This window comes from Myotis yumanensis, unplaced genomic scaffold (genome assembly GCF_028538775.1).
Source record: "Myotis yumanensis isolate MYYU_CA2020_CCGP unplaced genomic scaffold, mMyoYum1.0.hap1 SCAF_2, whole genome shotgun sequence".
Taxonomy (NCBI): domain Eukaryota; kingdom Metazoa; phylum Chordata; class Mammalia; order Chiroptera; family Vespertilionidae; genus Myotis; species Myotis yumanensis.
The window spans coordinates 8820564-8832869 of record NW_027223753.1 but is presented as its reverse complement, the minus strand read 5'-3'; the positions used below and the strand labels follow the sequence as shown (position 1 = coordinate 8832869).

At 52.5% G+C, this 12306-nt stretch overlaps 1 protein-coding gene across 12 annotated transcripts in view; it reads right to left on the bottom strand.

The window, feature by feature from the left end:
* Positions 1-12306, bottom strand: part of FHAD1 (forkhead associated phosphopeptide binding domain 1) — a 90379-nt gene that overhangs the window by 16853 nt on the left and 61220 nt on the right. For 10 of the 12 annotated variants that reach the window (XR_011470195.1, XM_070404144.1, XM_070404133.1 and 7 more), the window contains 8 exons: positions 11762-11935; positions 10271-10496; positions 8609-8693; positions 7558-7664; positions 6481-6640; positions 5109-5241; positions 1099-1228; positions 371-495 (listed from right to left, as the gene is read on the bottom strand). Coding sequence is in view for 11 of the 12 variants with exons in the window: in XM_070404144.1 (XP_070260245.1) it covers positions 371-495; positions 1099-1228; positions 5109-5241; positions 6481-6640; positions 7558-7664; positions 8609-8693; positions 10271-10496; positions 11762-11935 (1140 nt within the window). In the remaining variant the exon portion in view is untranslated. Of the gene's footprint in view, positions 1-370; positions 496-1098; positions 1254-5108; positions 5242-6480; positions 6641-7557; positions 7665-8608; positions 8694-10270; positions 10497-11761; positions 11936-12306 lie in introns of those variants that run through there. The other 2 variants (XM_070404143.1, XM_070404142.1) reach the window with 2 other exon arrangements.

Below are 12306 nucleotides of genomic sequence, written 5' to 3'. Positions count from 1 at the left end.
CCCTTTATGTGTTCATGTTTTTCAGTTTACAGCAAAAAGCAAACTTCAGGCCAACTCATGGCATCACGCCACATATTAGCCCGTTGAATGTTTTCTGCAGATGTGAAAAGCAGGGTCCACCAGAGGCTGACCTGGCCCCGTGTCGATGCAGAGATGCATCATGCAGTGCGCAAACGGAGGCCATCTTTCTATTCTAACACGGGGCTGCTGGGACGGGAGGCACTGACCAGTCGGTACAGACAATGGCCCATCCTGGCCCCGAACCACCAATATGCACGGCCGTGCCAGGACACACAGCCAGTGTCTGCCCTCATGCCCGCCCTCTCCATGTTGTCCGTCAGGCAGGCAGGGACAAACTGGATTTGGTTACCGCTTGGATCTCTATTCTTGAGAGAGCTGGCCAATCGGGGTTTGCGTCCAACATTTTCTGGACATTTTTTTCCATTCTGAGAGTCTTTAAGTCTTGAAATGATTTATTCTGGTGGACCTTATCGTCTAGAAAAGAAACGGTTTCGATTCAGAGGAAAGGCTCAGTGGTTGCATGTAATACGCACAGCTACTCTTTACTGGTCTTGTCCAAGGGCACACAGCTAATGGGAGGCTGCCTCACGGGAACAGGATGGAACTTGAACCCAGGCTTCTGGGTCCTAGCCCAGTGCTCCGCCCAGCAGCCACCCCAGCACCCGGAGAGCCCCATCCCCTCTAGGCAGGGAATTCTGGGGGGTTCCCCAAGGTCGGTCCTTGTACCATGTTGGTCCATGAGAAAGTTTCCACCAGGCCACAGTGAAAAAAGAAAAAGTAGGACAATGTATGGGTTTCATGAAACCCTACTTCTTTAATATCAAGTTCTGCCCTTGACTCGGAGATCATGTCTGCCCATCTTGCTTTTTTGTATTACAACATCCTTTTGGTTATGAAATGACAGGGATAGAAGACGGTGGTCCTGGAAAATTGATCAGTTCCCAAAGTGAACCCCCCTGGAGGTTGTTCCTCTGCTCCCAACCTCTGAGAACGTTTGATCTTATCAAGAAAGTCCCCCCCCTCCCCGCCCCCCCAGCTCTATGCAAGGAGAGGCAGACGAGGAAGGATGGCACTTACTTGATGAGCCTGAATTCTCGAGTTCTTTAATTCGTGCCCGGAGTTCGGATAAGGCCTTTTTCTGACGCTGAATGATTTCCTCGTGCCGGGACCCTTTGCACTTGGCCCCCAGGTCGCAGAAGGACTGCTCCTGCGGTGAATGGGACGGACGGCGGCTTTACTAGGGATGAGAGCCTCTCCCTTACACGTGGAGAAACGTGAACAATTCACGCGCAGCAGAAACCTGGCCACCGAGTACTTTGGAAAGTACCATTAAGGGGGGGGGCTTCAGCTGAGGAGGAATTTCAATCTTTCACTTCAAATATAAATTCACAGCTCGGAAGATTTCCAACTTTCCTCCCTGCTTAGCACAGCCGTAAACAAAAGAGCCCCTCCAGGTTACCTCCCCACGTCTTGTTTATATTTCTTTCTAAGCTCGGTTTCCATATGTTGTCATTCTGGGCTCATCTCTGAACAACACATCACATTCTGCTCTGGACGGAAATGTGTAGATGAGAACACACAGGATGCCTGCTTCTTCACTGGTAGTAAGGATGGTGAGTTAGTATTTGCCAGGGGGGATTTGGTAAATGGGCTCTCGGCTGGTCTGGAGAGAGGAAACGCTTCCCCGGAGCCCCCAGGAGCCCCCAGAACAGCATGTCCAGCAGAACTTCTGAGATGGAGGGAGCCTTCTGTATCTGCACTGCCGGGCCTGGCAGCCACCAGCCACACAGCTGGAACCGGGTTTACGAAGGGTACAGACAAGGGAAGGCCTTCCTCATCGTCTGGGGTCCGTGCACCCCTTTGAGATTCGGCAGAATGCAGGGTTCCTTCCTCCAGAAAAATCCATGTACACACAACGCAGCGCATACAACTTCTGGGGGTTTAGGGGTCCCCCTGAAAACCAGTCATGTTACGTGTTGTTAAGCAACACTTCTCTCGGGTAAGCAATTCACCTCTGCGGGCCAAGACTTATTCTAAGGCTCTGGGGACGCAGCAGCGAGTAAAACTGGCCGAATCCCTACTGTCCTGGATTCTGTATCCCGGTGTGGGAGACAGACAAACAAGATAAGCAGGGGAGATGTAAGGGGGACGGTGGTAGGTGTTAAGGAGAGAAAATGGAAATGGAATGGGATGTTAGCAATGGCGTTCAGTTGTAGATAGAGCTGCTAAGGAAGGTCCCAGGCAAAATGGCAAGAAAGGGAAGGAATTGACCATTTGGTTCTTTTACTTATTTATTTATTATCTTAAATATATTTTTATTGATTTCAGAGAGGAAGGAGAGAGAGAGAGATAGAAACATCAATGACGAGAGAGCATTATTGATCGGCTGCCTCCGGCACGCCTCCCACTGGGGATCGAGCCTGCAACCGGGGTATGTGCCCCGACTGGGAATCGAACAACCATGACCTCCTGGTTCACAGGTCGACGTTCAACCACTGAGCCACGCTGGCTGGGCTAGACCAGGGTCTTCCATGTGTGGTGGGCATGGGTTCTCAAGAGCAGCAGGAGCGATCAAGCCCCAAAGCATAAACACTTATCTGCCTTGTGTTTGCTCATATCCCATGAGACAAAGCAAGTCACGTGGCCAGAGTCAGTTTGGGAGGGGCTCGGGTTTTCACAATCTACCCACATCCAGTGTTCTGTTATTTGAAACAATGCAGCAGGGCAGCGAGGCTCGGGGGCAGCCTCTACTCCGCATGAAGAGCACACCCGAGCCCGGCGTGACCCCAACTCACGGCCCTCTGGGAACTTGTTTATTTAGGGAAGATGGAGATTCTTTCTCATACAACTCTTAAGCCCTCTGACCCACTCTGGCTTAGAAAGCAGGAAGTGGCCGGAGGGAGGAAACCGTTCTGAGACGGAACAAATACTTTTTCCCTTTTATCTGGCTCTGCTAATCCCACCCCATAAGGGAAAGTAATAACAATCCATCCCAACAAACACGGGTCCCCTGTGGGCAGAAACCCTGTGCGTCCTCCCCTGAGCCCAGCACAGGACCAGGCACACAGCAGGTGCTCAATAGTTGTTGAATGGATGAATGAATGAATGAATGAATGAATATGGGCCAGGTCTCACACTAAGGGCCTGGGGTTCCAGCAGGAGTGAGACTTGCTCTCTTCCCCACGGAGCTCAGCCCGTCGACCCGCTGCAGCCCCAGCTCATGGCCATCCTGAGCAACAAGGAGACGCTGTTCAAGGGCTCTGGACAGCGGTGGGTGCCAAGGACAGCTGCTGGGCCTCGAGCCCTTTCGTTTGAGCTGTGTGCGGCCCTGGCTCACGGCTGCTTGGCAGGAGGGAGGCATCTGTGAGGACGCGGGAAGGCAAGCTGACACATTTGGCCCCGTTTCCAAGTGAAAACTCAAAGCCCATGACTGAAGCGCCCTGCTCTCTAGTTTCATGAAGCAAAGGGGGGAGTCACATCCGGGGCCTCCCGGAAACCCGGGGCCTCCAGGGAGCACTGGGCCCACAGCAGCCCGCCACGGACAATGGGAGCATCACGGCCCCAGCCACGGGCAGAACGTGAGTGCCATCTTCGAGGGTGGCGTGATGGAGGCTGTTCTCACATGTACTCCCTGTTGCTGCGAGGCTGGGACTTCAGGCCGACGGAGGTTTCTGGGTGGGGACCCGAGAGAAGTCGCCAGGGGACAGCCACAGAACATGAATGGCGGTGCTCTTTGGGAAGGCAGAGTGGCCCTATCGAGCGCAATTTAGGCTGTCCTCTGGACCCAGCAATTTAGATACAGTATTTTTGTTATTGTTGTTAATCCTCATTCAAAGGTATTTTTCCACTGATTTTTAGAGAGTGGAGAGAGAGGGAAAGACAGAGAGAAACATCAATGTGAGAGAAACACATTGATTGGTTGCCTCCTGCACAGGCCCCCACCAGGGCCTGGGCCGGGAGGAGCCTGCAACCAAGGTACCTGCCATTAACTGGAATTGAACCTGGGACCCTTTGGTCCACAGGCTGATGCTCTATCCACTGAGCAAACCGGCTAGGACAGGATACAGTATTAACTACAGTAATGTGGGAATGCAGAAGCCACTGACATCTCCATCAACAGGGGGCTGCTTGGACAAAAAGGGACACAGTGGATTCTATGCAGCCATTTAAAAGCAGAGGTAGATCTTACTTGAAAAGATGCCCATTCAATAGTTATGTGTGTAGTATATAAATGGCTTGATACCATTATTTTGCAAAAAAAAAAAATCTCTTAAATAAATATATGTATGGAGGGAGGAAGGGGAGGTAAGGACACATATGTAATACCTCAATCAATAAAGAAAATTTAAAAAACTTAAAAAAAAGAAGTTAAAAAATAAATATATGTACAGGGTGGGACGCAAAGTAGGTTTACAGTTGTGAGTACATGAGACAGTTCATTCTTGTATTATTATTTATTAACTAGAGGCCCGATGCATGAGATTCATGCATGAGATACATGCATGAATGTATCTCATGCAGCCATGGCTTCGTCTGAAGGTCGTCCAGAAGGTCGTTCAGCTGTCTGGTCTAATTAGCATATTACACTTTTATTATTATAGATTATTGTATAATTTTCCATACGAACAACTGTGAGCCTACTTTTGCCAACCCTTGTATATATAGGTCTGTTTGCGTTGAGTTTATAAATAAAATGTATTTCTCAACAACCCCACGATGTGATTAGTGAGGGTCACTTCTCCCACTTTCCGGACGAGGGAATTGGCTCAGTGACCTCCTGAGGCCACAGTTTCGGAGAAGAGGACCCAGGCAGACTAGACCCGAGCCAGGTCTCCACCCACTGCCCAGTCACACTGTGTAAGGATGTGCCGGGGCTGCTGGCGCCTGTGCCAACCTGCTGACAGCTGGCACCTCTGGTGACGGCATTGGAGGGGCAGGACTCCTGCTGTTTTACTGGCACCTGGCACAGAAGCACGTGCTGATTTGGGAACTTAGAACGAGAATGTTTTCCAAAGCCAGGAAAGCCACCACCGGGCTCTTCCTTCCTCAGCCTGTCCTTCGGGTGCCAGGGCGGGGCGGACACTCACCTCCTGGCTGCTCACGAAAATGTCGGTGAGGGTGGGTTCCATCTGCACCGAGATGTCACACGTCTGGGCCGTGCTCCTGGGCCTCGGCAGCTTCTCCCTGGGCGGCTGGGGCCTGCGTTTCTCTTGGGAGGCTCTGGGGCAGAGGCGATGCGTCACGGGGCTGCACAAGGTTCCGGGGGCCACGAGTTCCCACCCCCCACCCCCCACCCCATGGGACAGGAAAAGGAGCTCCATTTTTATGGTAACTGAAGTCTCCCAGCCCTCAAGTCTCCTGCCCACAGATCGTAGGGAGTTTAGTCTCAGGGGACTTGCAGGAGAGTGGCCAGGGCGGCAGGCACCCACCTGCCCTTGCTTCCCACCTGGGTCTGCGGGATACCTGCTGTGCCCGTACGGGAGCATTTGTTGTGTGATGCTCTTTCCTACTCTCCGATGGGTAAGCCCGTCCAGGTCTCATAACAGTCCCATGAATGGGGGACGCTCCTGGCCCTATCTGACCGACAGGAACAGAGACACACAGCAATTTGCCGTGGTCACGGGGCTTGTAAGTGGAAATGCCTGGCTTTGAACCCAGACAGCACGGGTCTGGAGCCTGTTCTTTTAACCACTGTGTGACTCTGCTTTGGCCATGAGCCCCGAGGCACGAGAAGCCACAGGGTCTACACAAGACATCAGTTTTGCTCACACTTTCTTGGGGGAAAACATTATTTTTATGTCAACATTTGGACAAACTATGGATGAAAATGCAAAGTCACATGTCCTTTTTAGACAAATCCATGGGACGGGGATATTTAACATTTACTTTGAGCTGACCTCAGACACCCCTAGTTGATACATTTGTTTAACAAATATTTATTGATTTCCTTCAGTGCTAGGCGCTGCGTGACTGCCGGGAGGCAATGTCAGGCAAGGCCTGTTCTCAGGGAGAAGGCAGACCATTGAATGGGCAATTAAACACAGCCTGACTGAGAAGTTAGGGTAGGTGAAGTGAGGGGCTGAGGGTCCCAGGCAGAGCAGGAGCCCTGGTCTATATTTGGGGAGGGTGAGTGACAGAGGACTTCCTGGAGGAAGTGGCATTTAAGCCGGGACCTGTCATCTGGAATATTGGGCAGGAATCTTTGGGAAGCACAGGACTTAGCAAAGGCCTGTTCTACCTGATAAGGCTGTGGAGCAATGAAACATGTCATTCATTAGTCCCTTCATTCATTCTTCATCCATCCATCCATCCATCCATCCATCCATCCATTCATCCATCTACCCACCATGCATCCATCCCACTCCTCAATCAGCACTTACTGCCCACCTCTCTGTGCAAGGCTCCCGGGGCTCTCAGGTGTACCTGGGCCCTGCACGCCGTGCAGACCTTCTCACACACCTGAGTGCCTCCTTGAGGTCCTCCAGCTCCCGGTCCTTCTTCGCCACCAGGCTGGTCACCTTGGCCATCTTTTCCTTGAGCGCACCCAGCTCTCTGTTTTGCTGTTGGACCAGGGCCACGTTCCTCTCCAGTTCCACCTTCTGCTTCTCATTAAGTTCCCCTGGGAGCAACAGGAAAGCTGGTGAGGGGGTGTCCTGCCTGGGGTCTCCACGAGGGGCCACAGCAGGGTCCTCTGCCAGGGTTCGAGACCCACGAGGAGGGCCCGCCCTCCAGGAATTCTCTCGGGGCTTAAGCAACAGCCAGGAAGTCTGCTTGCGTCTGAGCAAACAACTCCTGTGAGTGCTGGCTCTAGGAGGACCGTGTGCTCCGGCCTTAGCCTAGCATTACAGTGCAGGTGCTGTCTGTCCCCGCCCCTGTACCTATGGCACTTTAGGGCACTCCGGCCACTTTCCGCTGCCTGCTTCTGCATCTCTTTGCCTAAAGCAGTGGTTCTCAACCTTGGCTGCACATTAGAATCACCTGGGAATCTTTTTAAAATCCTGGTTTCTGGGCCTCATCCTCCAGAAATTCTGTTCCTTTTTACTAATGTTGTGGTCCCACCCCATAACAAAGAAACAGAATTTCCGGAGGATGAGGCCCAGAAATCAGGATTTTAAAAAGATTCCCAGGTGATTCTAATGTGCAGCCAAGGTTGAGAACCACTGCCCTAGAAGGAATACCTGGCCCTGGGTCCCAAAGCTGGTGAGTGTGAGGGCTTGTGCAGGTGGCTCTGCCCCAGGAGGGAGCTTTTGATCTGGGGGCAAATTCTCAGTGGTGACAGGAGAGTCTCCCCGAAAAGGAGCGTTGGGCCTCATCGCAGAGGTCCTGCGCCCTCTGGGGAGTGACCCGTGGCCCCTGGATATGGAGTCAGGGCCATAGTCGGGATCCAGCTTTTGCGGACCCCACTGTAAGTGCTGTGACCCCAGGAAAGCAGACTGAGCAGGGCTGTTAAGGCCACGCTTTCCAACTCTTCAGCCCCACTTCTTTCCTTCCTCAAAGTGGGCCAGGAAGTCAAGGGACCCGGGCAAGCGTACGAACCTCTCAAATCTGACATTCGGCTGTGGGCTTCCGTAAGGTTTTTCCTTAAGCTCATGATGACCTCCTGCTGAGACAGGATCTCCTTCTGAGCAGTCACCAAGTCCTCTCTGCAAGTCACAAAACAGGCAAAGCCGGGTCAACCCCGACCCGTGGTGTCTCGGTGCCTGGAAGGGACCAGGCACAAAGGCCCAGTGATGCTCCACCAATGATGGTCCAGGGATACCGGTCCCAGCAACGGGATAAGCACGTGCTTTAATCATTCTCAAAACAAAAGTCATTTTTATGTTCATCACTGAAGATAAACACATCGCGTCCAGCTGGCATGGCTCAGTGGGTGAGTGTCGACCTATGAACCAGGAGGTCAGGGTTCGAGTCCAGTCAAGGGCACATGCCTGGGTTGTGGGCTCGATCCCCAGTGGGGGACATGCAGGAGACAGCTGATCAGTGATTCTCTCTCATCATTGATGTTTCTATCTCTCTCTCCCTCTTCCTCTCTCTGAAGTCAATAATATATATATATAAAAGAGAGAGAGAGAACAAAGGGCCCTGGCTGGGTTCCGTCTGAGGCTGAAATATGACTTTGGGGTTGGGAGGGATCTTCAAAGTCATTTAGTTTAACCTCTGAACTTTGAACCCCTCTAGGACCTCTCCACCAAGTGGTCCCCACTGCTGGCAACCTCTGCTCTCGGCTGCCTCGACCACCTGCTCACCGCAGTGTGAGCCAGCATTTCCAGAGCGACTTCCGTGCGCCCGGCCCGAGCCTCCTTGTTTCATACATGAGGAAGCCGAGGTCCCGCCTCACACAGCTGGAGAGGGTTGAGTTGGGATTTGAACACAGATCCACCCCGGCTTTTCCACGATGACCTCCTGGGTCATTCTTTTCTTGCTAAAAGAATCAAGAAAGTCAAATAACAGCAAGCAGACTCTGGACTCCACTCCCTTTTTCAGATTCCGACAACGCGGCCAGAAGTGGGAGTTTGGTGGGTTTGTCATTGCTGGCATGCACGCCAGGGCGGGTGCTCTGGCGCGGACACGGCCTCTGGGTACTCACATCATGTGGTCACACACTGCGTCTTTGGTGCGGCTCTCCTGCGGGGGCCCCGGGGGACGGTCTTGCTGCGTTGCCTTCTCCTGGGCTGAATCAGGGACATGTGAACATCATTACAGTCCTGCCACCCGTGCCTTCTTTCCCCGATGCGTGTTAACCCATCAACACACCTGCACCTTCCCCCACTTATACACTCTCCCTACACCCGCAGTGCTCTCCTCGTAATGGGGCATACCACAGATTCTGTGTCACAGGCTGAGGACTCCCCCCACCCTCCCTTTGAGCTCATGAAATCCTTCCAGCTACTCTCTAAGGCACAGATCAATAACTCCATGCAGACAGAGAAATGGACACAGGAGTGACGGAACCTGTGTCCACTCAGCCAGCTGGTGAGAGGTGGAGCCCTAACCACTGGGTCACACCTCCCGCCCTACTTCCTCCTCTGCACTCAGACAAGAGTCGTGCCCTTACTACATCTTCCACTTACTCCCCAGCCCACTGCCTTCGGCTTCCACCCTCACCACTCAATCACATGCTCATTCATTCATTCATTCATTCGACAGTTCAGTGCTTTATGGTCTAAGCGTGGGGTGACCAAGCTGTCACCCTTCAGGTCCCAGCTTAAGCATCCTCCCTCTGACCTGGACCTGGCCTGGGAAACTGAGTCCCACTCCAGGCCCTGGCCATGGTGCCCTGCTCATCTTGGGTCACCTGTCAGGGCAGTATTTTGGTTAACTGAAGGGACCCTGCCTGCTTGCCCATCACTGAACCTTCAGTGCCTAGAATGAACTTGGAACATAATAGATGCTCAATTAAGTGTGTGGAGTGAATGGATGCATGAGGTGAGCCCTGAGAGCTCGTCAACTGGCTTGAGACCAGGACCATGATTCTCAACCAGGGGTGAGTTTGCTCCCCGTGGGGGTCACTTGTCAATGCCTGGAGACATTTTTGGTTGTCACACTGGGGTGTGGAGGGTTCTACTGGCATCTGGTGGGTGGAGGCCAGGGATGCTGCTCAACACCCTACAGTGCACAGGACGACCCCCACCCCAAAGAATTATCTGGCCCCGAATGTCAATAGCGCTGAGGCTGAGAAACCCTGGCCCGAGGCCTTTGCTTCCAGAACTCTTCTCCGAGAAGTGACGTTCATGACCCCTGACGTTTAGAGCAGCTAGAGAACCTCTCCAAGCAGCCGGCGTCTTGGTCTTTTAGGGCAAATACATGCTCACTACTCCGAGTTCCGTTTCAGCCTCGTTGGGGTTTAGCTTTTAAGAAACAACCCCTTGCTGGTAACAAAAGTGCATTAAACAAAGTCACAAATTACAACACAGAGGGGAGCCTTTGAACGGCGCCTGCCTGGGGTGGGGGTGGGGGTGGGGGGTTCCCTGCCATGCCACTCCGACAGCCCTGGCAGCCCTGGCAGCCTGCGCCTCCCTGGATGACTGGCCGGGCACAGAGGCTTCCAACTCCTCGTCGTCACTTCTGTCACACCCGGGCCTCGAGGGCCCCTAACCGTGTTGTGTAACAAGAACGAAAGGGGCGCCAGGGGATCAGTGAGCTTCTCAGTGAGCAGAAGCCCGTTTCTTACCCAGCAGCCTCTTGGGGCCCACAGGACAACCAGAACCTGCCCCGACACTCAGGTTCCTCAGGGTCTCTTTGGACCTACCCAGGTCATTGTTCTTCAAAGCTGCGAGCTCTTCTTCTATTTTCTGGTGATGTTCGGTCACTTTTCTGAGTCTTTTTTCTAGACTCACGATCGTCAGGGAGTGCTGTTTGATCTGCTCCTTGTACCCCATGACTTCTTCTTCAAACCCCGGTTTCAGTGATTCTCGTTCTTCCTGGAGGGCCTTGATGGTCTGCTGTTGCAGCTGTATCCGCCCCTCCATCATGATCTGGGGAAACAGAAATGACTAGTGTGACCCCGAGCGGCTGCTCTGACAATAACAACAGTAACACGTCCCCTTTGCGCCCACAGCCACTGAGCTTGGTCCCACCGCAGGGCCTCTGCATGTGTGTTGTTCCCTCTGCGTGGTACACTGCTTCCCTGGCTCCTTGCATGGCTGAATCCTTCCCGAGTTTCAGGTCTTCCGTGCCACCTCCTCGGGGAGGCCCTCCCTGATTGCCTAACCAGAGGCGCAACCTGAGGTACTTTCCATTCCATCATCCTGTTTTGTTTCCTCAGAGGCACTTAGCACCATCCGAATTCTCCCGTGTCTTTGTTTCTCACTCCCACCAGCATGTAAGCTCCATGACAGCAGATACTGATCTTTTTAAATTTACCAACACGCCCAGCATCATCGGTGTCTAGATCCCTGCCACAGCATGGGAGCCACATGCTCAGTAAATACTCATTGAATTAATGAATGAATGATTTCATAAGAAAAAAGTGGATGGCCTGGCTGGTGTGGCTCAGTGGTTGAGTGTCGACCTCTGAACCAGGAGGTCATGGTTTGATTCCTGGTCAGGGTGCATGCCCTGATTGTAGGCTCAACCCCTCATAGGGGAAGTGTAGGAGGCAGCCAATCAATGATCCTCTGTCATCATTGATGTTTCTCTCTCTCTGAAATCAATAAAAACACGCAAAAAAAATTAAAAAAAGAAAAGAAAAAGTGGATGACTTTGTATTTCCTAAAAACTTTGTATTCCCAAAAATTACGCATGGTCTCCAAATGGTGAGTCAGACCCTTTGCCGTGACCACCTTCTCCTCCCCAGGGCTCTTCTCGGAGCGTCTATCCCAGAGCCTCATCCTCACCCCATCCTGCCTCTCGGATGAGTCTGTCTTCTCTCTAATGACCTCGTTCTCCTGCTCCCCACACCCCGCTGTATTTTGGGCCCCTGGGCTCAATCTCCTCCCCATGTGTCAATGCTTCGCCTGAGAAACCCACATACGTTTGGCAAAGTCTGAGGTCAGTTTTGGTTGTCCCACCTGTGGGGAGGGAGCTGCTGGCGTCTGGTGGGCAGAGATCAGGCTGCTGAGCATCCTACAGCCACAGGAGGGTCCCCAGGGAAGGCCTATCTGACCCACAGCCTCGGCAGCAGCAGCGTGGAGGCCGGGCACCATCCCCCCCTCCCCCCAGCCCCTGCCCTCCCCATTTCTGAACCCCTTGTTCTCATGGCGCTGTGATCTTGCATGGAGAGGAGAAGTCTGTCTCTTACCATCTTTGTCTTGGCAGTTTCCAGTTCAGCTAACGCCTCATTTAATTTCATGGCCAGGCTCTCTGCTTTCAGACTCTCGGACACCTTTGTTCTTTGACTCTCTTCTACCATGGCCAGGGCGTCCTTTAATTTATCGTTTAGAACATCTTCCTTTTGCACTTTAAAATCCATTTCCTAGACAAGCAACAAACATCAAATCAACAGACATTCAAGAATGAGTTTTCACCCCGCCTCCCCCCCCCCCCCCCCCGCCCCCCGAGTTCAGAGGGAGGTGAACTCTAGGAGGTGAACTCTATCCTGTTACTGTTCCCTCGGTTCTTTTTAAGTCCAAAGTCCATGCTTTCTCTGGAAGGTTCCAATTAGTAGGGAACTCCCTCTTACAGTGAGCTGGCATTTGTCTCCTTGCGATTTCCTGCCTCTGAGCCCAGGTCTGTCACCTAGAGCTCACTGAGTACATTTTCTTTCTCTTTTATGAGTACGTTTTATTTCCCTTTCAATACTTGAGGAGGACTGTCATGTCTCGCTCTAACTCTATTTTCCAGGAT